Genomic DNA, 26,468 nt, shown 5'->3' with positions numbered 1-26,468 from the left:
GACTCCCAAGCCCAGGCTCTTTCCACTAAGCCACGCTGCTTCTCTCAGCACTTAGTAAGTGCTTACCAAATACCACAATTTTTATTATCATTAAGCCCTGAATGCCAATGTGGTCACTTCAAACGGCCGATGTCGTCTCTGGTGAGGGGCAAGGGGAGGCCTTTTCTGATCAGCTGATGCTGGGCAAACACAGGTGATCTCATGCTGACAGATGGACCTCATGGGGGTCATAAAATGTGGTTGGGCAAGGTGAAACCTAAAACCTTTAACTCGCCCAACAAACTCAGCAACCCCAGAGTGGCCCTGCGGGGAGGACCAGGGTAATGGGGAGACACCAAGACCCTTCTCGTGTCTCATCTTCCTGCTCTTCCGCAGCCAACGGGCCAGCAACCCCTTCGCCTCCTGCGCCCCGACGTCCGGCTGAGAAAACCCTGCTCCCGCATCACTCGGAAGCCCCCATCTTCCAAGTGGCCCTGGGCCTCAAACATATTTTGCCCCCTGAGTTCCCGCAGGTTTAGAGCGTACGTTAGCCAAGTTCTCAGGAAACTGAATCCCAGACCAATTGCAAGTTGCCAAAGGAGGTGAGAAGAAGGGGGTGGGATGACCAACAAAAGCCACTCTAGAGTTCTGGGTAACAACTAGCAACAATAAGTATTTACCCAGCCGTCAGCCTCTAAGCAAGCGCAAAGCCCCACACCAACAAGAACTCCTTTGTCTCCGGCCCTCGTCCTCACCCCCCAGCTCAGTGGACTTGGCTTGTAGCCACGGGAGGATAATATAGTAATAATGAACCTGAAATGGCACAGCACCACGTACACACAGACTCAACCAAAGCGCTTCACACCCAACATCTCATTTCCGTTCCCATCCTCCCCCAGCTACCTGTAAAAAAAAATTAAATAAAAAAGAAGGCGGATCAGACATCCAAACTTCTCTGGGCCTCAGTTACCTCATCTTGAAAATGGGGATTAAGACTGTGAGCCCCCTGTGGGACAACTTGATCACCTTGTAACCTCCCCAGCGCTTAGAACAGGGCTTTGCACGTGGTAAGCGCTTAATAAATGCCATTATAATTATATTATTTAATGAACCCCTACTTTGTGCGGAGCACTGCTCAAAGAGCTTGGGAGGAGAAGGTAAGAGTTCACAGATGTGATCCTTGCCCTCAAGGAGCTTACAATTTAGCAGGAGGGAGACTCTAAAATGCATTCATTCATTCAGTTGTATTTATTGAGCACTTACTGTGAGCAAAGCACTTTACTAAGCGCTTGGGAGAGTACAATACAATATCAGACACATTTCCTGCCCACAACAAGCTAAATGTATACTACTCAATGAACGAATGAACTGCAGAAATGCAGCAAATATGGAATCAGACCCCCAAGCCAACCTACTGAGCTGTAGAGAGGGAAGGGAAGCCTAGAGGCCACTTATTGATTTGGGACACATTCCCTGCCCACGAGGCGCTTACAGTCTAGAGGGATATGCTTAGGGTGTCACACTGGCCCACTGTGTGAGCTTGAGCAAGTCATTTCAACCTTTCTATGCTTCAGTATCCTCCTCCGTATAGCGGGGCTCCCTGCTCTCCCTCCTTTTTAGACACCGGGAGTCCCGCGTAGGTGGAAACTTGGTCCGAGCTGATTCTCTTGCATCTAGCCCAGCGCTTGGAACAGGGTTTGGCACCTAGTCAGCGCTTAGCCAGATCATCATCGTCGAGGTTATTCTTATTCCCATCAATCACCCGCCCTCTTGCCCCGAGCAGAGTCGCGACACAGCCCCGTTCGCAAGTAGCTACGATGGCAGGCTGAGAGACGGGACCATTACTCGGGTCCCGGGAGGGCTGAAGTCGCTTCCTCCCGCCCGTTGGACCCAGCCAACCCTGAAGAAACCGTCCCAAGGCGACGATGGCTGCGCCCGCCCGTGAGCTTGGCTCTACCTTAGAACAGCGCTTGGCGCATAGTTAGCACTTAACATCGGATCTACCTTAGAACAGCGCTTGGCTTAACAAATACCATCATCATCATTATTATTATTACCTCGGGTTGGGGTGCGCTGCTGCGTCCGTGACTTTTTCCAGCTCCTCCATGGCACCACAGATCTCCGGCGGGAGGGAGAGGTCTCTGTGGACGTTATTCACCCAGCTCTTCTTGGCCCGATCCATCCTGTGCTGACTCTGCTCAGCTGAAATAGGAAACGCCAGAGCGAGCAAGGTTATCACCTCAGTGACTTACGGAGCGACGGCCCGGTCGGCCGCTCGCACTGGGATCTCCAGGCTCAGATGCTACTGTACTCTTCAGGGAGGAGGCCCCAAACTGCAGACACCCAGACCGGAAAATTGGGGGGGCTCCCGGGGGTGGGTTGCCATTCATTCGTGCCCTCTCAGGGAGACACCATGGTGCCCAGGTAAATCCCAGAGCTCGGAGACGCAGCGTTCCCATCGGCTGGTCCCTGGCAAGGTGACTTCTCTACACAGGGACCTCACTGGGGTAAGGGAACGTGTCTACCAACTCTGTTGTATTGGACTCTCCCAAGCGCTTAGTACAATGGCCTGCACACAGTAAATGCTCAATAAATACCACTGATGGATTGAGTCAGTTCACCCCACCTCCCTTATGCTTTTCTGGAACTAGGCTCCCGTAGGGAAGGGCAAAGAGGCAGGGAAGCAGCGTGGCCTTAGTGGGCCTGGGAGTTGGAAGGACCTGGGTTCAAATCCCGGATCCCCCACTTTTCTACTGTATGACCTTGGGCAAGTCACTTCATTATATGTTGCCAACTTGTACTTCCCAAGCGCTTAGTACAGTGCTCTGCACACAGTAAGCGCTCAATAAATACGATTGATGGATTTCTCTGGGCCTCAGCCACCTCATCTATAAAATGAGGATTAAGACTGAGAGCCCCGTATGGGATAGGGACTGTGTCCAACTGATTAGCTTGTGTCTACCCCAGCACTTAGTTCAGTGTCCGGCACAGAGCAAGGTCTTTATAAATACCATAATAATTTTTTTAAAATGGACCCCATGAAGATGTGTCCCCACAGAACTTAATAACAGGACTTCCTTGTGGATGGAGCATTGTACCAAGTGCTTGGGGATCATCATCATCATCAATCGTATTTATTGAGCGCTTACTATGTGCAGAGCACTGTACTAAGCGCTTGGGAAGTACAAATTGGCAACATATAGAGACAGTCCCTACCCAACAGTGGGCTCACAGTCTAGCAGTGTGGCTCAGTAGAAAGAGCCCGGGCTTTGGAGTCAGAGGTCATGGGTTCAAACCCAGGCTCCGCCAACTGTCAGCAAATCACTTAACTTCTCTGTGCCTCAGTGACCTCATCTGTCAAATGGGGATTAAGACTGTGAGCCTCCCGTGAGACAACCTGATCACCTTGTAACCTCCCCAGCGCTTAGAACAGTGCTTTGCACATAGTAAGCGCTTAATAAATGCCATTATTATCATTATCCTACTGAGGCAGCGGCAGACAAGGGGAACAAGCAGGCAAACTGATGAGAAAACATGAGTTAAAAGAGCATGGGAATAGCTATAAATAGTACACACAAGAGGATAAATAAATCGATCAGTCACAAATAGACAGATACACAAGAGAGATGAGATAGCCGAGAGGATCGAATGATGGGAAAGGGGTGATTAATCAGGGCGTACTGAATGGAAGAGGTGACTTTTTTGAGGGGGCTGATCTGGAGAAAAACAGGGAGGGGAGGGCATTCCAGCTGGGAAGAAGGGTGCAACCAGTAACAATAATAATAACAATAGTAAGCACTTGGCAAATTCCACAGTGTGCCAAGCAGTGTTAGGCCTTGGGGTAGGATCCAAGAAAAGCAGGTCAGGCACAGTCCCTGTCCCACATGGGGCTCACCGTCTAAGCAATGAGTGAAAGAGCCAAAAGCCTCGCAATGTAATCCGAACATGCAGACTTGTGATCTGGAGTAAGACAGGCTACCACTGCAGCAGACCAGAACAGTAGAAGCTCAATGTCTGGATACCCAATGCCCGCCAACCCGTAAGGCCTTCTAAAATAGGCCATAGAATCAGATAATTGACACGAAAGTATCTAGACGGTAAGCTCGTTGCGGGTAGGGAACGCGTCTAACAACTCTGTTGTACTCTTCTGAACGCTTCGTACAGTGCCCTGCACACAATAAGCACTCAAATTCCACTGATGATCGATAAAAGTGCTTTGGAAAAATAAATTCGTTGGCAGTGTTGCTATTACTACGACTACGAATGTATTTTGTGCTCCAGGATGAAGTAAGAATGAGGGTTAAGTGCTGCTGGCCTCCTTGTTTTCCCCTCTGGCACTCACTACATCATTCACACATTCCTACTTGAAACTCGATGGTAGCTCAATCTAAAACAACCCGGGCAGGGAGAACAGAAGGCTTTTATCATCGCTCACTGATTTCTTGGTGAGTAACTGAAGGAAATGGACAGTTGTTTTGTCCATATCCACTGCACGTGATGGAAGACCCCTTCCGCGCTAAACGGTCAGCCATCTAAAACAACCCGGGCAGGGACAACAGAAGGCTTTTATCGTCGCTCCCTGATTTCTTGGTGAGTAACTGAAGGAAATGGACAGTTGTTTTGTCCATATCCACTGCACGTGACGGAAGACCCCTTCTGCGCTAAACGGTCAGCCATCGAAAACAACCCAGGCAGGGACAACAGAAGACTTTTATCATCGCTCCCTGATTTCTTGGTAAGTAACTGAAGGAAATGGACAGTTGTTTTGTCCATATCTACTGCACGTGACAGAAGACCCCTTCCGCGCTAAATGGTCAGCCATCTAAAACAACCCGGGCAGGGACAACAGAAGGCTTTTATCGTCGCTCCCTGATTTCTTGGTGAGTAACTGAAGGAAATGGACAGTTGTTTTGTCCATATCTACTGCACGTGACAGAAGACCCCTTCCGCGCTAAACGGTCAGCCATCTAAAACAACCCGGGCAGGGACAACAGAAGGCTTTTATCGTCGCTCCCTGATTTCTTGGTGAGTAACTGAAGGAAATGGACAGTTGTTTTGTCCATATCCACTGCACGTGACGGAAGACCCCTTCTGCGCTAAACGGTCAGCCATCTAAAACAACCCGGGCAGGGACAACAGAAGGCTTTTATCGTCGCTCCCTGATTTCTTGGTGAGTAACTGAAGGAAATGGACAGTTGTTTTGTCCATATCCACTGCACGTGACGGAAGACCCCTTCTGCGCTAAACGGTCAGCCATCTAAAACAACCCAGGCAGGGACAACAGAAGACTTTTATCATCGCTCCCTGATTTCTTGGTAAGTAACTGAAGGAAATGGACAGTTGTTTTGTCCATATCTACTGCACGTGACAGAAGACCCCTTCCGCGCTAAACGGTCAGCCATCTAAAACAACCCGGGCAGGGACAACAGAAGGCTTTTATCGTCGTTCCCTGATTTCTTGGTGAGTAACTGAAGGAAATGGACAGTTGTTTTGTCCATATCCACTGCACGTGACGGAAGACCCCTTCCGCGCTAAACGGTCAGCCACGGGGAGTAGTATTTCAGCAAAGACTGGGCTCTGACAGCATGCCGCGACAACTGTCGAAAACACACTTGGTGGCCCAAAATAATACTAGTGCGGTTTGGGTACTCACTGTGTGCCTAATACCATTATTATTAAGTGCTGTACTAAGCACTGGAGTAGATATAGAGTAGAGCACACAGTAAGCGCTCAATAAATACGATTGATGATATAAGTTAATCAGGTTGGACACAATCCCTGCGCACATGGGGTTCACAGTCTAGCGGGGAGGGAGAACGGGTCTTTTATCCCTATTTTTATTTTTTATAGTGACTACTTCTCCATACGTTCAGCTTTGACGGCCACCTGTCAGTCGCCCTGGCTCCCAAACTGGGTTCTACCCTCTCCACTCCCTCACTTGGCTTCCAAGACACCTCCAAGAAGCCTTTTAAAACAGCATTAGCTAGGGGAATGGTGCCGTCTTTGTGCCGGACAATGCCCTGAGCGTTCGGGCGAATCCAAAATAGGTGAATTCGAACACGGTCCCCGCTCCACAAGGGGCTGGAGTTCGAGATTCTGGGCTTGCAAATCCGGAGCTGCTGGCTCTGGCTTGCCTGTGACACACTTGCCTTTCGATGTGTCCGGTGGGGAAACGCAAGCATTTTAAAAACTCTTCCACAAGGCACCAGGAAGCCCGAAGAAATGGAGGGGCTGGACTTCTGCAGCCAAAAATATCCCTGACGCACTCAACAGACACACACCACTGAAGATGCTTTTGGCACCCAAACTCGACAACCATGTCAGGAATTCGGGTCCTGCGATATCCCTCCCCAAATCCCTATTCGAACGGGAGTTATTCGTGGCTGGGCTGCAATCTGTGAATGCGGTACCTATGTGGTGGAAGAATTATTGCACCATTGTGCTGAAATCTGCAAATCCATGCTAATTTATGCCTAAACCTTGCGCTGTTCCATCTCCAAAGCTCTACTAAGCATCTCTGTAGGACTTCATTCCCTAAGAAAATGAAAACTCACAGGTAATCAATCAATCAATCGTATTTATTGAGCGCTTACTGTGTGCAGAGCACTGTACTAAGTGCTTGGGTACTGAGGTAACCCAAAGCTCTGAACTCCAAGCGGATAAATAAGTCTAGGGCCAAGGAGGTGGTGCTTTATTTGACTTTTTGAAATCAATCAGTGGTATTTATTGAGCGCTTACTGTGTGCAGAACACTGTACTAAGCGCTCAGGAGAGTACAGCACAGCAGAATTTACAGAACCTGCTTCTGTCATATTGAATTTATATAATCTGCTGTGTTCTTGTAACACGTTCAATCAAATTTCACGTATGACTCCTTAAAAGAATTTTTTTGGAATTGAAACATAATTATGGTGCTTACTAAACTCAGATTGCGTTAGAGGACAGGACGTTCTGGAGAAAGTATATCCGATGAGTCGCTGTGAATAGGAAACGACTCGATGGTACTTAATAATAATAATATTTAAGCTCTTACTAGGTATACCAAACATGTGTTGAGTGCTGGGATAGATCAAAAACTATCAGATTAGATTCAGGTCCTATATCACCTGGGTCTCTCGAAGTCTAAGAGGGAGGGTGAGCAGATATTTCAGTCCCAGTTTACAGAGGAGGAAACTGAGGCTCAGTGAGGTTAAGTAACTTACCCAATGTCAGAGAGCAGGACCCAGTGGTGGAGCCGACATTCGAAGCCAGATCCCAGGCCCGTACCCACACTCTTTTCATTCAATCGTATTTATTGAGCGCTTACTGTGTGCAGAGCACTGTACTAAGCGCTTGGTAAGTACAGTTCAGCAACAGAGAGCTCACCTCCTCCAGGAGGCCTTCCCAGACTGAGCCCCCTCCTTCCTCTCTCTCTCCTCCCCCCCATCCCCCTGCCTTACCTCCTTCCCCTCCCCACAGCACCTGTACATATGTATATATGTTTGTGTGTATTTATTACTCTATTTTATTTGTACATATTTATTCTATTTATTTTATTTTGTTCACATGGTTTTTTTTTTTGTTCTCTGTCTCCCCCTTCTAGACTGTGAGTCCGCTGTTGGGTAGGGGCCGTCTCTATATGTTGCCAACTTGTACTTCCCAAGCATTTAGTATAGTGCTCTGCACACAGTAAGCGCTCAATAAATACGACTGAATGAATGAATGAATGAAATAGAGACAATCCCTGCCCAACAATGGGCTCACAGTCTAGAAAGGGGAAGACAGACATCTCCACGTTGCTTTTGAAAACTCACCCACCCTCTCCCATTCTGAAGGATGCTCTTCTGCAACATTTGGTCACGTTGGTCTCTAAAAGTGTCCGTTTCCCTATTGGAGCTGACAGTGGTAACGAACAGGTTGACTGGCCGCCCTACCCATGGCCGCCTCTTGACCGAGACCCTGAATGTCTTCCCGTGAGTCGCGGGTCCCTGCCTCCATTCCCTTGGAGGGGGGACAAACACGGCTCCCCTCCATGCCATATTGTGAAGAGTCGCACATTTCGCCCTCCTCTCGCAACCCACTGAGGGGACTCCCTACCTTACCCGCCGTCTGACGCTGGTCAGGGCCAGGAGGTTCCCAAGGAAACCTGAGAATTTCCCAACTCCTTCTCCCACCCGCTGGGCCTCGCAGGAGTCCAGGGGTGGCCATTTTGCTTTCAACCTCCTTCATTACCTCTCAGCCAGCCCCTGAATCCGTTATCAGTTTATTTCGGCGGGGTGTGTGTGGGTTTTTTGTGTGCTTGCGTGTGTGTGTGAGGGGAGGATAGTCTGACTTGACTAGGGCCTTTTTCTCCACAGCCCACTGACAGTTGGGCTCCCCTCGTTGAGGGGAGACAGATGCTGTTTTATAATCCTAAAATTGCTTACAAATCTGCCTTACACCTCGAGTGGTCAGTGGTTTGGCCCTCAATACCAGACACTGAGGCATGAAATCCAGCCTGGCCTCATCCACATGGATGCTCTGTAGAGCGGTGGGGTGGCGCAGACGGCATTTCCTCCCTCCCCAACCCCTCGGTGAAGCAGGCATCACCCTATCACCCATCACAGGTTAAACATCAAACAAGATCAAAGATGACAACGCTGAAAACCTATCATTAATGACCGGCGATAATACCTTAACCCTCTCCCGTCCGTTTCATCTGAGCAGTTCAAAGCATTTTCCAAGTACAGCCCAGGGGAGAAGCAGCGTGGCCTCGTGGGAAAAGCACGGGCCTGGGAGCCGGAGGATCTGGGTTCTAAACACGCGGCTCTGTCAGTTGCTCTGCCAATTGCTTGCTGCGTGACCTTGGGCAAGTTACCTCACAGCCCTGCTGAGAGCTCACCTCCTCCAGGAGGCCTTCCCAGACTGAGCCCCTTCCTTCCTCTCCCCCTCATCCCCCTCTCCATCCCCCCCATCTTACCTCCTTCCCTTCCCCACAGCACCTGTATATATGGATATATGTTTGTACATATTTATTACTCTATTTATTTGTTTATTCTACTTGTACATATCTATTCTATTTATTTCATTTTGTTAGTATGTTTGGTTTTGTTCTCTGTCTCCCCCTTTTAGACTGTGAGCCCACTGTTGGGTAGGGACTGTCTCTATATGTTGCCAATTTGTACTTTCCAAGCGCTTAGTACAGTGCTCTGCACATAGTAAGCACTCAATAAATACGATTGATGATGATGATGATGACGCTCTGCGTCTCGGTTTCCTCAGCGGTAAAATGGGGATTAAATGCCTGATCTCCCTCCTACTTAGACTCTGAGCCCCATGTGGGACCGACCTAATTAACTTGCACCTACTCCAGAGCTTAGAAGTGTGTTGGACGCATGGTAAGCGCTTAACAAATACCTTTAAAAAAGTGAAAAACTGAGGGGTCTGGCAGAGGTGTAACAAGTGGGCCTCTAGGCTGTCGTCAACAGGGCAGACAGAGCCGACAAGATCAAGCATCTCACGATGACTAATCCATCAGTGGTATTTATTGAGCGCTTACCGTGTGCACAGCACTGTACTAAGAGCTCGGGAGGATACAAAATAACAGAGTTAAGCCGCTGCCTTAAATAGGCTCCGGGGACAACCACGCAACCTAAAAATGCACCTAGGCCTCCGAACAACAAGCTTACCGACGGTTTGGGATTTCTTCTTCCTGATGGATGCTCTGATGATATCTGCTCCATGTATTTTATCTCTGTGTCGCTTCGACTTGGCTTCGTAGAACCACTGCCCGCTCATGTTTTTCAGCTGTTGGTCATCCTTGATTTTCTCAGGCAGATGTCTGGTAAAGGGAAAGGGCTTTATTTAGTCAAGAGCCCAGGCTAAACAAAATGAGTTCACCAGAAGGAACTATGCTTTTTGATGAAAGAATATTAAAAACTAAACCCACCCCACACAATAATCCCAGAGCTCCCCAGACATTGCATAACTTGCGCTCCAGAGAAAATGAAGGGCTCCTCAGCCAAATTTTTCCCCAAACTGCAAGTCACAATCGACGGCAGACGTAAACACGGCATTTCCACATCCAAATTGGGAAATTAAGGAGGGATTGAGACTTGGCCAAAGGGGCCTAGGAGGGCTGAAATTCTTTGGGGGGCAGAAGAGTGGAGTTGTTTGGGCAGGCGTGGCTGTTCTTGGGTCGGGGGAGAGGGGATGCTCGGGGCTGCAAATCTGTCAACTGTGACCAAGGGGCCGGGGCCGACCCCATCAGCTGAGAACCCCTTGGATAAGCATCATGGCCTTGTGGAGAGAGAAGAGACCTGGGTTCTAATCCCGGCCCTGCCAATTGCTTGCTGTGTGGTCTTGGGCAAGGAACAACATTTTTTTTTTAATTGGTATTTGTTCAGCGCTTACTACGTGCCAGGCACTGTACTAAACAGTGGGTTGATACAAGCTAACCAAGTTGAACGTAGTCCCCACTTGGGCCTCGCAAACGTAATCCCCATCTTACAGATGTGATAACTGCGGCACAGAAAAGTTAAGTGGCTTGCCCAAGGTCACACAGCCAACGAGTGGCAGAGCGGCATTAGAACCCAAGTCCTTCTCTGTGCCTCAATTCCCTCAACTATAAAATGGGGATATCCGTTCTTTCTCTACTTAGACTGTGAGCCCCATGCAGGATAGGAACCACGTCTGACCTCCATAATTTGTACCTACCCCAGAAGTAGAACAATATTTGACATTCAATAAGTGCTTAGCAAATACCATAAAAAAAATAAAAAAAAACCCACTTAGCAATAAAGGGCTAAAAAATCCAAACCAAGAAATTAGCCCAAATCAAATGGTTTTGATTAATGCGTCAAACAGTACAGTCATCCTAAGGGTTTAATAAATGCCATTATTATTATCCTTCTATATAACACTCTTCTAAAGCTTTTAAGAGTTCTTTCCAGATAGCACTGTTTACTTTTAATGTCACAGATCTCTCACTTCAAGATAAAGCTGCAGTATTTACTTTGGCCTAAGCACCTCTCTTCCTCTCCTCCTCAACCTTTGAAATATTTTTAACTGACTTGGATCGATTGATTAAAGCCCTTTTCAATTTACTACTAGAAAATGTCAGCTCTATTTAGCATAGGTAATGACAGCTCTCTAGTCTCTTAGCAGAGGGTGCCTTTGGCTGAATAGGAAGTGAAAAATTGTTATTTGAAAATTACATCTTTACCAATGTGCCCCAAAGAGCCCCCTATTCAAAATAGCTTGTTCATTGTACATAGGTGCGTTATTTGATCTTAAATCTATTGTGTCTTCATTATTAATTTTCAAAATACTGCCTCAATCTCTGCCAGATTTGGGAATCGGGAATGTATTAGTGTACTTTATGGTATTTTCTGCGGGAGACTTCTTTTTGATTAGTAAGTGCTCAATACGACTGAATGAACGAATTAGGGCTCTTTCATTTAACAATCTCTAGTTACGGAACCAATTACAGGCTCTAACCAGGGAAAAGTAGTCATCAAATGGATGGGTGTTATTATTCTGAATAATAATAGCAGTGATTGTTGATCACTTACTATGAACTAAGCACCGGGATGGATATGAGGTAATCAGACCAGAAACAGCCCCCGTCCCATATGGGGCTTGCAGTCTAAGACTGTAAACTCGTTGCGGGCAGGGAACGTGTCCACCCCGTCTGTTTTACTGTATTGTCCCAAGCGTTCAGCACGGGGCTCTGTACACAGTAAGCGCTCAATAAATCTGATGGATTGATTGATTCATGGCATTTCCCTTTTCAGGGAAAGGGCCGGCGCTTTGGTGACTTTTGCAGAAGAGAAAAGAGGATGGGGGAATACAGGGGACTATCCCAAGATGAAACAAGATGAGACTTGAAATCAGGAAATCAGGCCACCCCCGTAAGCGCCTCTGCAGCTACAGTAAGCACCAGTTGAAGACACGAGCCCCCGGAAAGACCAAAGCGGTTCAGCACAAGCCGTGGTATAGCAGATTACTATCTCCCGGCTCACCACAGAGTGCTCTGCAGACCCATGTGAGGATATTTACTTCCTCCAGAGAGCATGAAGACAAGCCCAGAAAGCATCACCATCAGCAGTGACATTTTCAAATACGAATAGCTATTTGTACACACCTGTTTGTGAAGGAAATCCTTCTTTCCCCTCCTTTTTTTTTTTTTAAAAAAAAGGAAGACAGCCTCGGCAATTACCCACTGTTTGCTGAGAGACCTGCTTTTGGTCGGCAGAACAAAGCAGAGACATGGCCGAGGACTGCTGCTGGGTACTGGAGGGGAGGGGGATGGAGAGAGAGTCACCCCATCCCGCCGTACAATGGACCACTTTTAGGTTGAGAGTTTGGGCAAGAAGGCAGCACGGAGGTCAATGTCCCGACTCTATCTAGAAAGCTAAGGTGACAGAAATAAGGAGAAGAGAAAATTTTGTTCCTCGCTCGCGCTTTCCACTCCTCCCAGTGTAGCCTCCATATTGAATCTCATTCTGAAGTCTCCCACATCACAGTCCCGGTTTGTGCCCTTCCCTGTGTTCAGAACTCCCTTACTCTTTACGACTGCCAGATCGGATCTGCAGTAGAAAGGCTAGATTCCCGAGCATTTTCCATGCAGAGCTCCGTCCTAAGTGCGTGGGAGTATAGAGCGGCCCTTGCCCCTGAGACCCTGGAAAGCAATGCTCTGGAAGACCCCAGAGTCAAGGCCTGGCTTTCATCTTTTGAGAGCTAACAAGCCACGGGCCCAACCATGAATGAAGCTGCCCGGGAGAACCAGTGTGGCTTTGTAGATAAAGCTCTAATCCCGGCTCTGCCGCTTTTCTGCTATATAACCTTAGGCAAATCACTTCTCTGTGCCTCAGTTTCCTCATCTGTGAAATGGGGATTAAGATTGTGAGCCCTTTGTGGGACAGGGACTTTGCGCAACCTGATTATCTTGTATCTACCCCAGCACTTGGTATAGTGCCTGGCACATAGTAAGCGCTTAACCAATACCATGAAAAAAAAGATGACCATCTTTTGTGCTCTGGGCCTGATCTCAAATGGCCACTGGCTGAACAGCTGTATGTAGCCATGCTGGAACCTTGGATCAAGGCGTCCAGCCCCAAACTAACCTCTTCCTCAAAGCCTGGCCCCCCTGCTGCTCATCAAGACCTCCCAGAAGCCCTGCTCCAGTGTTGAGGGAAGGAACTATCTTGGAAGGTTTATTTCCAGTAGGAAATTTCCAGGCAACGGATCTGACACCATATCCCTGTGCACCTCCCCAGCACTTACTACTTAGAACAGTGCTTGGCACGCACTTAACAAATACCACCATCATCATCGTCACGTAATACTGTACTGACTTGAAGGTAAGTCTCTTGAGGGCAGGGAACAAGTCTCAGGTTTTTCTTGTACTTTCACAAGCTTGTGGCGTCCCAACTACGACTGGCATTGCCGAATCAAAGCCCTAATTGCTGAAAAATATTGTGATTACAACCGTCTTCTAAAAAAGCAAGAGGGAGAGGCCCTAATGTGATTACAACTAACTCTGTCTTCTAAAAAAGGAAAGAGGGAGAAGTCCCGTCTTAGGGTCTGTCTCTCTTTCAGGCATTTACAGTTTCAAAACAGATCCCGTGATGTCAGCTTACCCCAGTTTACACTGTGCCCTTTATGGGGCCTAGGGAGGAGCTGAAAATGTCAATGTGACTAGAGGCTGCAAGGTATAATAATAATGGTATTTGTTAAGCACTGGGGGGATACAAGGTATAACCTTAAGAGACTCGGAAGCAGAAAGTGCTTCCTCAACCACCACCAAAAAAAAAGGAAATGGCATGACCTGAGGGCCTACTGACTGCAGAGCACTGTGTACTAAGAGTTTGGGGACAGAACACCACAGAAAACGAGCGCACATTCAAACAGCCAAAATTGTCAAGTACAAATAGTGGGAGGAGGAGAAAGAACTAGGATCAGGCGATCGGTAAATTATACGCCAGGTCGGAATGACGGAACGAATCAGAATAAAGAATGGAATATACAAACACACACCAGTGCTGAGCGTGGCTAAAAACAGACTTGAGTTAAGGATGTCTGTTGGAAAGACACAACTTGGGGTGTTGGGTAATGATTAAGGAAGGCTCCCAGGAGGAAGTGGGATTTCAGGAGGACTTTGAAGTGGAGAAGAGGGGTGGTCTGGTGGTTTGGGGATGGAGGGGAGGAGTCTTAAGCGGGAGGAAACGCCACAGGGATAAAGAGGAAGGTAAGGCAGTGAGCCAGTCCAGAAAGCCGACGTAACCCTTGTCGGTTCATTCATTCAATCGTATTTATTGAGCGCTTACTGTGTGCAGAGCACTGCACTAAGCACTTGTTCACCACTGGCCCTTGCAGGAAGAAGCATGATGGTTATGTCTAGTGCAGTACTGCTACTCGTGGCTCTCGATGCTGGAGAAAGAAAGGACCTCGTCCCATAGATGTCCTTCAATCATTTTCGTGCATATGTGGGCATCTGTGTGTCTGTGTGGCAAGGTGGGGCTTGTTTTTGTGTAGCCACAGGGCAACGGCTCTAGGCCTCCTTGCCCTGGGTGACGTGCGTCATCCTTATCCCAACACCAGAGTCCCAGATTCGGGCCACACCACCGCACCTGAATAAACACTGGGGGTGGGGCGAAGCCACCGTGGCAGAAAGTGGGGGATGGCGGGGCCGGGGGACGGACCAGAAACAGCTCAAGTCGCATCAGAGTTTCCAAAACACCCTCAAGTCGCCCACTTCGATTCGGCGAAGGACAGGAGACCAGAGTAAGGGGAATCACACCCCAGCCCTTGCCCTCCCATCCTCTCTGAGCGGCGGATGGAAATGAAAAGCCACGAAACCACAGGCCGGGGGAGCCACAGCGTTCTGCTCCGCTGCTGCAGACCGACTGGTGCTGGTAATAATCATGATGGCATTTATTGAGCGCTTACCATGTGCAAAGCACTGTTCTAAGCGCTGTTGACCCCGATCTCCCCCATTCGTTCATTCATTCAATCGTATTTATTGAGCGCTTACTGTGTGCAGAGCACTGTACTAAGCGCTTGGGAAGCACAAGTTGGCAACATATAGAGACGGTCCCTACCCAACAGTGGGCTCACAGCCTAGAAGGGGGAGACCCCACGCTAAGACAGCCAGCGCTGAGTAAGGACACTGCATTTCCGGGGGGACTTTCCTCCCCACCCTATTTACATTGAACCACGAAACAGCAGGGCGAGACTTTTAGAGCTAGCTGGGATCCCTGAGACAAGGGCAATTTTTTTTTTTATGGTATTTGTTAAGCGCTTATTATGTTCCAGGCACTCTTCGAAGCACTGGAGTAGACACAAGCTAATCAGGTTGGACACAGTCTATGTCCCATGTGGGGCTCACTGTCTTAATCCTCATTTTACAGATGAGGGAACTGAAGCACAGAGAAGCTGTGACTCGACTAAGGTCACGTAACAGGTACATGGTGGAACGGGGATTAGAACCCAGGTCCTCTGGCTTCCGGGCCCATGCTCTTTCCACGAGGCCACGCTGCTTCTCCATTCAGAGGGGAGGCGGAATCGTAAAATGATCTGGGCCCCAGGGCTGACCATAACTGGGCAGAGACTTGCCCACTGGACAACCCCCAGGCCAGAAGAGCTTCCTCTTTCCCGGCTTAAAACCGACAAGACCGGATTTCTTACCTTCAGGCATTCCCTCCCGGTCACCCGGGCTTACTCCATATCCATCCCTCATCGCTCTCAATCCCAGGATCCTCCCAAACCAAGTCCAGGGACATAACCACCAGCCCGAACTCCCCCAGTCGGCTGCAAGCTCCTCGTTGGCAGGGAACGTGCTGATGTTCTCAAACGAACCGACTTTGCTCAAACGATCGATCGTCCATATTTATTGAGTGCTTACTGTGTGCTGAGCACTGTACAAAGGGCTTGGGAGAGGATAATGTCTCATCCTCTAGACTGTAAGCTCGTGGTGAGCAGGGAATATGTCTGTTTATTACTGTATTGTACTTTCCCAAGCGCTTAATACAGTGCTCTACACACAGTTAACGCTCAATATGATTGAATGAATGAATAATATAATGGAGTTGATAGCTATGTTCGCTGCCCACAGTGAGCTTACAGTCTAGAGGGGGACTTGAACATATTCACCATCCGCGGGTTTTCCTCCGCCCTCTCTCCCCGCATGCCCCCCACACCGTGCCGACGGCGACATCTTACCTGACCCTCTCATCTTCGGATCTCTTCAGGTCGGCATCCCGCTGCAGGACCTTCAGGATGGCCTCTTGCTCTTCTTCTGTGAGGAAGCTCAGGTCGATCATGCTGAAATCCTCCCGGCCACCGGCTCGGATTGGCTTTAAGGAAGCACAAACAGATTTTTTCGGCTGGTTTTAGGTGAGGAGCCGGGTCTCGGTAAACTCTAACGTCGGTGGAGTTAAACCAGGCCGGCCAGAAAGCCCCCACGCCGCAAACCCCGACAATCGGCGGGTCGGGAGGGAGGTGGCTGTCCCTGGCTTGATGTTGGGAAAAGGGGTTGTGTACCCTAGGGGATGGGTGACAGCCTCATCCCAGCAGAGGGGAATTTCTCAACAGAGACTCACAGTCAGGTCTCACCATGCCTGTGTGAGGACACCAATCCCAGGAGGGCAGAGATCTCTGAGAAATAGTAATAATGGCATTTATTAAGCACTTATTATATGCAAAGCACTGTTCTAAGCACTGGGGAGGTTACATGGTGATGAGGTTGTCCCACGTGGGGCTCACAGTCTTAATCCCCATTTTACAGATGAGGGAACTGAGGCACAGAGAAGCTAAATGACTTGCCCAAAGTCACACAGCTGGCAATCGGTGGAGCCGGGATTTGAACCCAGGACCTCTGACTCCAAAGCCCGGGCTCTTTCCACTGAGCCACGCTGCTTCCCAATGTCTAGGACGGTTCAGAAGACGGAAAGCGGAGTCAGAGTGTTTGATAACACTAGTATTTACTGAGCGCCCGCCGAGTGCCGGGCACTGTACTAAGCGCCTGATAAGATCACAGGCGACAGGAGGCGACTGCTTCAAGATCAGCCAAACCTGTTCTGCCACCTCATCACCCCCCCGGAGTGTAGGTCAGGAAACAAACTCTGACTCAACGCCCACGGTGGGGAGAGGTGAAACCACGTTAAAGGGACTGCAGATGTTTAACGTCCACTCGGGTGATGGGAAGAAACGAGGAGGATGGAAACGTGATCCGTTGTTCCTCCTGATCAACGCTCAGGACTTTGGGAAAGATGATATATTCCCGCTGCAGGGGCCTTTGGCTTGGAAAATGAGATTTTTGTGTGGCTAGTCAGTGTCTACCTGTTGGGCAGGTAACAAACGTGCCAGACCCTTAGGCTGCAAACCCTGTGTGGGAGGAGGGAGTGTTTTCTACCCCATTATGTTGGGAAGCAGAATGGCTTTGCATCAATGCTCTGTCACCTTGGGCAAGTCGCTTTTAACTCCTTTGTGCTTCAGTTACTCATCTGTAAAATGGGGATGCAATACTTACTCTCCCTCCGACTTAGACGGTGATCCCTATGAGGGACGAAGACTGTGTCCGATGTGACTATCTACCCAGCACTTAGGACTCTGCTTTGCACATAGTGAGTGCTTACAAATACCACCATTATTATTATTATTATTATGGAAGTCAGGCCGGAGGAATTTTCTGCTTGCGGAGGGTACAGCTGTAGCATTGGTTATTGTATTTATTAAGCACCTGCTGGGTATAAAGCCCTGTATTAAGCACTGGGGAAAAAACCCGTAGAGGAGAATTTGTCACATTTCCTGGGCGCCAAGGAGCTCACGGGCTGAGAATAAAGGGGTTGAAACACATGGGACAAATGAATAAAAACACAAAGGAGCTCAGCAGCTTTCTACTTTGTAAGGTCGTTACAAAGCAGCCTGCGGAAGGGGTCATGACATTCCAGAACATTGTGTGCTACGGGGAAAGCTGCTCTGAAGCAGGCCACGATGTATCGGCCAAATCCACAGGCCGGTGAGCTCAACTCACGGAATAGAGCCATGTTCCCGGCCAAAATGGCTTTAGGGACGAGTTACCGCCTGCGTTTCAATCAATCAGTGATATTTACCGAGCCCTTTCTGTGTGCAGAGCACTGAATTAAGCGCTGGAATGATACAACAGAGTTAGTTGACATGATCCAGGCCTACAAGGAGCAACCAATCTAGAGGGGGAGACAGATCATAAAATAGATTAGGGATAAGGGAAATAGAATATAAAAAGATTTACGTCAGTGACTGGAATTTGCCCATACAGCCGTTCGACTCAGGGAACAAATCGCTTCAGCCTCATTTTCAACATGGAAAGAGCACGGGCTTTGGACTCAGAGGTCATGGGTTCGAATTCCAGCTCTGCCACATGTCTGCTGTGTGACCTTGGGCAAGTCACTTAACTTCTCTGAGCCTCAGTTATCTCATCCGTAAAATGGGGATTAAGACTGTGAGCCCCACGTGGGACAACCTGATCACCTTGTATCCCCCCCAGCGCTTAGAACAGTGCTTTGCACATAGTAAGCGCTTAACAAATGCCATCATCATCACTATGACCCAAAGCCTCTAACGGGCCAAAAGAAGAAGAGTCCTGTAGACAAATCCCACTCTCTCCCTGTCCACTGTAGGTGCTGGATAAATGCTACCGAGTGATTAACTTGGGTCATTTCCACTTAAATTGGCAACATAGAAGTGTGGAAATAAACTTGATAGGGTATTCTGATGGGTAACAGTGATACTATATAGCATTTTACTTTTATTCAGTTTGACGTGCAGCCACTTCCCCCCTAGATTGTAAGCTTCTCGAGGGCAGAGTTCATGTCCGCCAACTCTGTTGTATCAAGCTCTCCAAGGACTTAATACAATGCTCTGTTCACAGAACCCCCGACCGGCTGATGGATCTGTAACTAAAATTCTCAAGGGCGCGTCAGAATGTGCCACCACCCTGCCCGCCTCGTTGCCCACCGAGAGACCCTCGGAAGATCCTCTAGACTGTAAGCTCATTGTGGGCAGGGAATGTGTCTTTTATACCGTACCGTCCCGAGGCCTGCTGTGGATCGGCACAGAGACTGACGTGGAGGAGAAGGCCATGGAACACCCCCCACTCCCCAGTCCCACGCTCCCCAGCTTTCGAGAGGACACACACGACGCTGACAAAACCCACATGACCCCAGCTAAATCTTTTTTTAAAAAACCCAAAAAAACAAACAAGCTTCTCCTTTGGATTAAAACGATTCTTGATTTGAGAAAGCACTCCAAACCTCACAGAGCACTGCACAGTACATAGACCTGAAATTAGTCAACAATTCTATCGTAGTGAGACCGTTTGGAGATGTCTGATTAGGTTGAAAGAAAAACAGATTTGTTCCTCCTGGTCTCCTCTCCTTTGGGCCTAGTCAAGTAATTATTCAACCAGTGATGTTATTGAACGACTCCTTTTACTTGCCAACTTGTACTTTCCAAGCGCTTAGTACAGTGCTCTGTAAGCGCTCAATAAATACGATTGAATGAATGAATGAACTCCTAAGCGTGCCTGCTGTATCCACCCTAGAATCAGAGCTGGAGGGATGGTGAGAGGTTATCTGGCCCAATCCCCTGCCTCCAAACACATGAATGACTAAATCAGCCAGGACATACGAGTGCTAACACTCCCCTGGTAGCCTGCCCACACAACCAAAAAGTGGGACTGTCTCTCTAGGTTGCTAACTTGTACTTCCCAAGCGCTTAGTACAGTGCTCTGCACACAGTAAGCGCTCAATAAATACGATTGAATAAATGAATTTATTTATGATGATGACGATGGCATTTGTTAAGCGCTTACTACATGCGAAGCGCTGTTCTAAGAGCTGGGTAGATACAGGGTTATCGGGTTGTCCCACGTGGGGCTCGCAGGCTTCAACCCCATTTTACAGATGAGGTAACTGAGGCCCAGAATTGGCCCAAAGTCACACAGCTGCCAAGTGGCGGAGCCAGGATTAGAACCCGTGACCTCTGACTCCCAAGCCCGGGCTCTTTCCACTAAGCCCCGGAATGTCTTTGTCCCCCTGTAGACCGTAAGCTCCACGAAGGTGGGATCACATCTACGAACTATTGCGTTGTACTTTCCCAAACACTTAGCACAGCGGTCTGCACACTGTAAGCGGCCAATGCACGATTCGGCCGGTTTGTTGGGAAAACCCCGGACTGACCTTATGGATTCTGTTCATTCCAGAGCCCCACCATCACCAGGGGCCTAAAAATAGGCCAAGACCATTTTCTTGGGCCAGTGACAGCCTGCCCTTTAAAGGCAATACTACACAAGGAAGCATATCGAGGTCGTTAACCCGGACAGAACCGTTATCCTCATAAGCCCTTGGCTAAGTGTGCTACTACCAGGGCACTGCGGGGTGGATGTAGGGATCCAAAACCCAAAATCCAAGAAGTTTCGTTGGGCGTTTGGATCAAGTCGGCAGTCAATCCTTCACCCGCGCCCCAGAGCGAGTCCTTTCGGCTCAAGAGGGTGACCCGGATACACTGCATATACAGTGAGCAAAATGGGGATTTTGTCTTCCCTCCCCTTTTGACCGCGATCTCTGGGTGGGACAGGGTCTATGTCCGACCCGATTATTTTGTATCTACCCTGGGATGGGGGGGGAGCTTACAGTCTACTATGTGCAGAGCACTGGACTAAGCACTTGGGAGCATTCAATAGGGATAGTAGACACGATCTCTGATTACAGTGTAGGGGACTGTTCATTCGATCGGATTCAATAGGCGCTTACTGTGTGCAAAGTACTGTACAACCAATTCCTTCATGGAGGATGCTGATTCTCAAGTCTCAGGACTGAGATTCATCCAGCCTTCTTAGTGGGAGACTCCCAATCAATTTTTTAAAGGTATTAATAATAATAATAATAATAATGGCATTTATTAAGCGCTTACTATTTTACAAATGAGGTAACTGAGGCCCAGAGAATAATAATAATAATGATGATGGCATTTATTAAGCGCTTACTATGTGCAAAGCACTGTTCTAAGCGCTAGGGAGGTTACACGGTGATCAGGTTGTCCTATAGAGGGCTCACAGTTTTCATCCCCATTTTACAGATGAGGGAACTGAGGCCCAGAGAAGTGACTTGCCCAAAGTCACACGGCTGACAATTGGCAGAGCTGGGATTTGAACCCATGACCTCTGACTCCCAAGCCCGGGCTCTTTTCCACCGAGCCACGCTGCTCCATGCTGTATTTGCTAAGCGTTCACTATGTGCCAGGCACTGTGCTAAGTGCTGGGGTAGATAAGAGATATTCGGGTTGGACACAATCTATGTCTCACATGGGGCTCACGGTATTAATCCCCATTTTACAGATAAGGGAACTGAGGCAGGAAACAGTGAAGAGACTTGCCCAAGATCACTTAACTTTCCTGTTCTTCAGTTACCTCATCTGTAAAATGGGGATTGAGATTGTGAGCCCCACAGGGGACAGGGAATGGGTTTCACCTGATTGGCTTGCATCACCCCGGCACTTAGTTCAGTACCTGGCAAATAGTGAGCGCTTAACAAATACTATTATAATTATTACCTTAACAAATACTATAATAATTATTACTATTATTAAGAGACAGAGCCAAGGTCCTTCTGACTCCCAGCCCGGGCTCTATCCACTAGGCCACACTGCTTCCCGGCGGTATTTACTGAATGTCTACTGTGTGCAAAGCACTGTATTAAGGGCTTGGAAGCATATGGAGGTCGTTAACCCGGACAGAACCGTTATCCTCATAAGTAATACAGTAATACTATACTGTATTAAGGGCTTTGTTCTCTGTCTCCCCCTTTTAGACTGTGAGCCCACTGTTGGGTAGGGGCTGTCTCTATGTGTTGCCAATTTGTACTTCCCAAGCGCTTAGTACAGTGCTCTGCACATAGTAAGCGCTCAATAAATACGATTGATGATGATGATGATATGACAGGAGTAAAGCTGGGGTCCCTGCCCTCCGGGAATTTGCAGTCTAATGATCACCAACTCCCTCCCCGGGCCATCGGAAGGGGGTCAGCGGAGTTAAGACTGTCTCTTGATCTGACCTCCCTGAAACTGAGCGACAGTTGGCGAGGAAAATAGCATTTTCTTGAAATTATCAATGCATCTATAAAAAAAAAAATCCTATCACCGCATCGGCTGCGGGTCGAGAGCGTAGGGTTTTAGAGTCAGGAGACACGGGACTGGGGTCTGGCCTTAACGGTGACTCACAGCCTGGAGAGAAGAAGCATCAGCTGATGCCCTGGGCCTCATGATAGATGAAGGAGATTGAGGGAAATGCACCCCCCTGCTCCATCCTTTGGGGATTCGTTCCCCGCGGTCCCATTATTATCAATCGTATTTATTGAGCGCTTACTGTGTGCAGAGCACACTATTAGTCCCCCAATCATGAAAAACAGGTCCTGCTGAACTCCCGAGTGCCCAGGTTTCTACCTGGAAGCATGCATGTTGGAAACTCATGTCACTCCCAACGCTCATCTCTTTCTACCCCTGCCAGGCCCAATCCCCCTGCTGACCCCAGCTGACCTAGGAGAAGCGGCGTGACTCAGTGGAAAGAACACGGGCTTTGGAGTCAGAGGCCATGGGTTCTAATCCCAGCTCCGCCAATTGTCAGCTGTGTGACTATGGGCAAGTCACTTCACTTCTCTGGGCCTCAGCTACCTCATCTGAAAAATGGGGATTAAGACTGTGAGCCCCCCATGGGACAACCTCATCACCGGGTAACCTCCCCAGTGCTTAGAACAGTACTTTGCACATAGTAAGCGCTTAATAAATGCTATCATTATTATTATTATTATTCCCTGGGCCTCAGTTACCTCATCTGGAAAGTGGGGATTAAGACTGTGAGCCCCCCGTGGGACAACCTGATCACCGTTTAACCTCCCCAGTGCTTAGAACAGTGCTTTGCACATAGTAAGTGCATAATAAATGCTATCATCATTATTATTATTCCCTGGGCCTCAGTTACCTCATCTGGAAAGTGGAGATTAAGACTGTGAGGCCCCCGTGGGACAACCTGATCACCGTGTAACCTCCCCAGTGCTTAGAACAGTGCTTTGCACATAGTAAGTGCTTAATAAATGCTATCATTATTATTATTATTATTCTCTGGGTCTCAGTTAACTCATTTGTAAAATGGGGATTAAGACCGTGAGCCCCCCAGTCTTACCTTGTATCTACCCCAGCGCTTAGAACAGTGCTTGGCACACAGGAAGCGCTTAACAAATACCATCATCATCATCATATAGGCAGCAACCCCAGGAAACCTGCACCTGTTAGTTGGGAAACGGTGGGTAACTGCTGAGAGCCAGAGGCGGGTGGGTTCTAATCCCAGCTCCACTACTTGTCTGTTGTGTGACCTTGGGCAACTCACTTTCCTTCTCCGTGCCTCAGTTCCCTCATCTGTAAAATGGGGATTAAGACTGTAAACCCCACGTGGGACAGGGACCGTGTCCAACCCGATATGCTTGTGCCCACCCTAATGCTTTAGTACAGTGCCTGGCGCATAGTGAGTGTTTAACAAACACCATAATTATTATGATGCCAAAGAGCAGTGTGGACTAGTGGTTAGAGCCAAGGGACGGGGAGTCAGGAGGTTCTAACCCCTGACCTGCACTGGAAAATGGGGATTAAGACCGTGAGCCCCCCGTGGGACAACCTGATCACCGTGTAACCTCCCCAGCGCTTAGAACAGTGCTTTGCACATAGTAAGTGCTTAATAAATGCTATCATTATTATTATTATTGTTATTCTCTGGGCCTCAGTTAACTCATTTGTAAAATGGGGATTAAGACTGTGAGCCCCCCAGTCTTACCTTGTATCTACCCCAGCACTGACTCCTTCCACTCTGCTTCTAGACCGTGAGCCCTTCTAGACTGTGAGCCCACTGTTGAGTGGGGACTGTCTCTATATGTTGCCAACCTGTACTTCCCAAGTGCTTAGTACAGTGTTCTGCATACAGTAAGTGCTCAATAAATACGATTGATTGATTGATTGGAGGGCCCGAGCCCAGGGCACGCAAGGTGGGCACCATTCCGTCTTTTTCTCCCCTCAAACCCAAAGAGGAAGGCCGACAGCCAGAGAGAAGAGAGCCGTGTCCTCCCCGGGGCCGTGGGCAAGCAAGCAACCACAGTTTCAACTGGGCTCCATGCCCAGTTTCAGCCAAGTGCCATTAACCCTGGGCATATGCCGTGCAAAGCCCAATATTCGCTCTGCCATGCCGTATTCGTTCTGAGGGCTCCGAGTTGTTGCCTGATGTGAAGAGGCCTTCTATTTTCTCAGCTCTGAGATATGCTTATTTTCGGGATAAGTCGACTCCTTCCTCATTAAAGCCACCGAGGCCTCATGGAACGGGCGGCTTGCTGCTCCTTACCTTTCTGTCACTGTTCACAAAAGGTATTTGCTCTAGATAAGTCATGCCGGACCCACAGGTGTTTGCCGGGCTGCAGATCAGAAATTGCAAACTGATGGGGAGAAGACACAGTCCGAAGTTCTCCCCTTAAAAGGGAGGAGACTGACGTTTGAAGTTTTCCCCACAAGATGCGGGTTTTTCAAGACTGGATTTCCGTTTTCGGGCCCCTTTCCAGCTTTTGAAAAGGGCAAACACCGTGGATCTCGAGAATCCAGGGGTTGCGTTCTTGCCACTCCATGGATTTAAGGCAAGCCAACCTTCCAGGGATTCCTGCCAGATGAACGGAACGAGCCCCAGAAATGATTTTACTCCCCCTAAGGTCCCACTGGAAGGGGAAATTACCCAAAGGATAAAACCGTTTTATTAATAAAAGGGTTCCCTTAGGAGCATATCGCTGAAAACCATTTAATTATCGTTAGAGACTCGACTAGGTAGTTATAGTAATAATACTTGTAGTATTTGTTAAGTGCTTACTATGTGCCAGGTACTGTACTAAGTGCTGGGGTGGATACAAGTAAATCGGGTTGGACACAGTCCCTGTCCCACGTGGGGCTCAAAGTCTCAATCCCCACTTTACAGATGAGGTAACTCAGGCCCAGAGAAGTAAAGTGACATGCCTAAGGTCACACAGCAGACAACTGGCAGAGGCAGGATTAGAACCCATGACCTTCTGACTCGCAGACTCCTACTCTATCCACCTCGCCATGCTGCTTCATGCTATGCTTTACATATAATAATAATAATAATGGCATTTATTAAGCACTTACTATGTGCAAAGCACTGTTCTAAGCACTGGGGAGGTTACAAAGTGATCAGGTTATCCCACGGGGGGCTCACAATAACAATAATAATAATAATAATAATGGCATTTATTAAGCACTTACTATGTGCAAAGCACTGTTCTAAGCACTGGGGAGGTTACAAAGTGATCAGGTTATCCCACGGGGGGCTCACAATAACAATAATAATAATAATAATAATGGCATTTATTAAGCGCTTACTATGTGTAAAGCACTGTCCTAAGCACTGGGAGGTTACAAGGTGATCAGGTTATCCCACGGGAGGCTCACAGTCTTAACCCCCATTTTACAGATGAAGGAACTGAGGCACAGAGAAGTTAAGTGACTTGCCCAAGGTCACACAGCAGGCAATTGACAGAGGCAGTATTTGAACCCGTGACCTCTGATTCCAAAGCCCGGGCTCCTTCCACTGAGCCACGCTGCTTCTCTACACCCCCAGTAAGCTCTCAATACCACTGATTGACTAAGTGCCAAGAAAGGCACAGATTTTCAGATCAGACTGTTCCTGTCCCACAGAGTTCACAATCTATCTTATTTCCATTTTACAGATGAGGAAACTGAGGCCTGGAGAGGGTAAGTGAATTGCCCAAGGTCACCCAGCAGGCCAGTAGAAGAGCTGGGACTAAAACCCGGGTCTCCTGACTCCCAGCCCCGGGCCCTTTCTACTAAGCCACACTGCCTCCACTTGGAAATAAATCCCAGTTTTCAGCTTGCAGCCCAGCTTCCTCCTTGAAACCTTCAATTTACTAACAAAATCCATCACCCGCTTTGGAAATTGTTGCCAACAGCACTCCGAGTTTTATAGAGAAGAATGATCTTTCTCCAGGGCCACTTCTTATGAATGGTGTAATTCCCCCAGGGAACAAAGACAAAAAGGAAAAAAAAAAAACCACTCTCTAAAGGGCCTTACAAACTGCTGCGGATTTGGAAAATGCACATGAGATCCAAGCTGGGGCATCTCCTGAGCTTTTATGAGCTTGGCTTCGGGATGAAAACATATGCCCCAACTTCTGTTAGAGGATTCGCGCCATGATCCAAAGAATCTGAACTGTCATTCAATCAATCGTATTTATTGAGCGCTTACTGTGTGCAGAGCACTGTACTAAGCGCTTGGGAAGTACAAGTCGGCAGCATATAGAGACAGTCGCTACCCAACAGTGGGCTCACAGTCTATTCACTCAATTGTATTTATTTAGCACCCACTGGCCTCCGCTCCCATCATTACCAGGTTTCAGGCCTCTCCCTGCCATCCTCTACCACTCCACCCGGCCC

General features: G+C 48.4%; 1 protein-coding gene across 1 annotated transcript in view; it reads right to left on the bottom strand.

The window, feature by feature from the left end:
• The window catches only part of SYTL2 (synaptotagmin like 2), a 112,958-nt gene that overhangs the window by 43,734 nt on the left and 42,756 nt on the right, over positions 1–26,468 (bottom strand). Inside the window, exons 7-9 of the mRNA XM_038761940.1 lie at positions 16,161–16,294; positions 9,626–9,777; positions 2,037–2,181 (exon numbers count right to left, since the gene is read on the bottom strand). Of these exons, the coding sequence (XP_038617868.1) occupies positions 2,037–2,181; positions 9,626–9,777; positions 16,161–16,294 (431 nt within the window). The remainder of the gene's footprint in view (positions 1–2,036; positions 2,182–9,625; positions 9,778–16,160; positions 16,295–26,468) is intronic.

The sequence above is a fragment of the Tachyglossus aculeatus genome, chromosome 20 (genome assembly GCF_015852505.1).
Source record: "Tachyglossus aculeatus isolate mTacAcu1 chromosome 20, mTacAcu1.pri, whole genome shotgun sequence".
NCBI classification, from domain to species: Eukaryota; Metazoa; Chordata; class Mammalia; order Monotremata; family Tachyglossidae; genus Tachyglossus; species Tachyglossus aculeatus.
The sequence above is the reverse complement of the archived record's forward strand: the minus strand, read 5'-3'. Positions and strand labels throughout refer to the sequence as shown.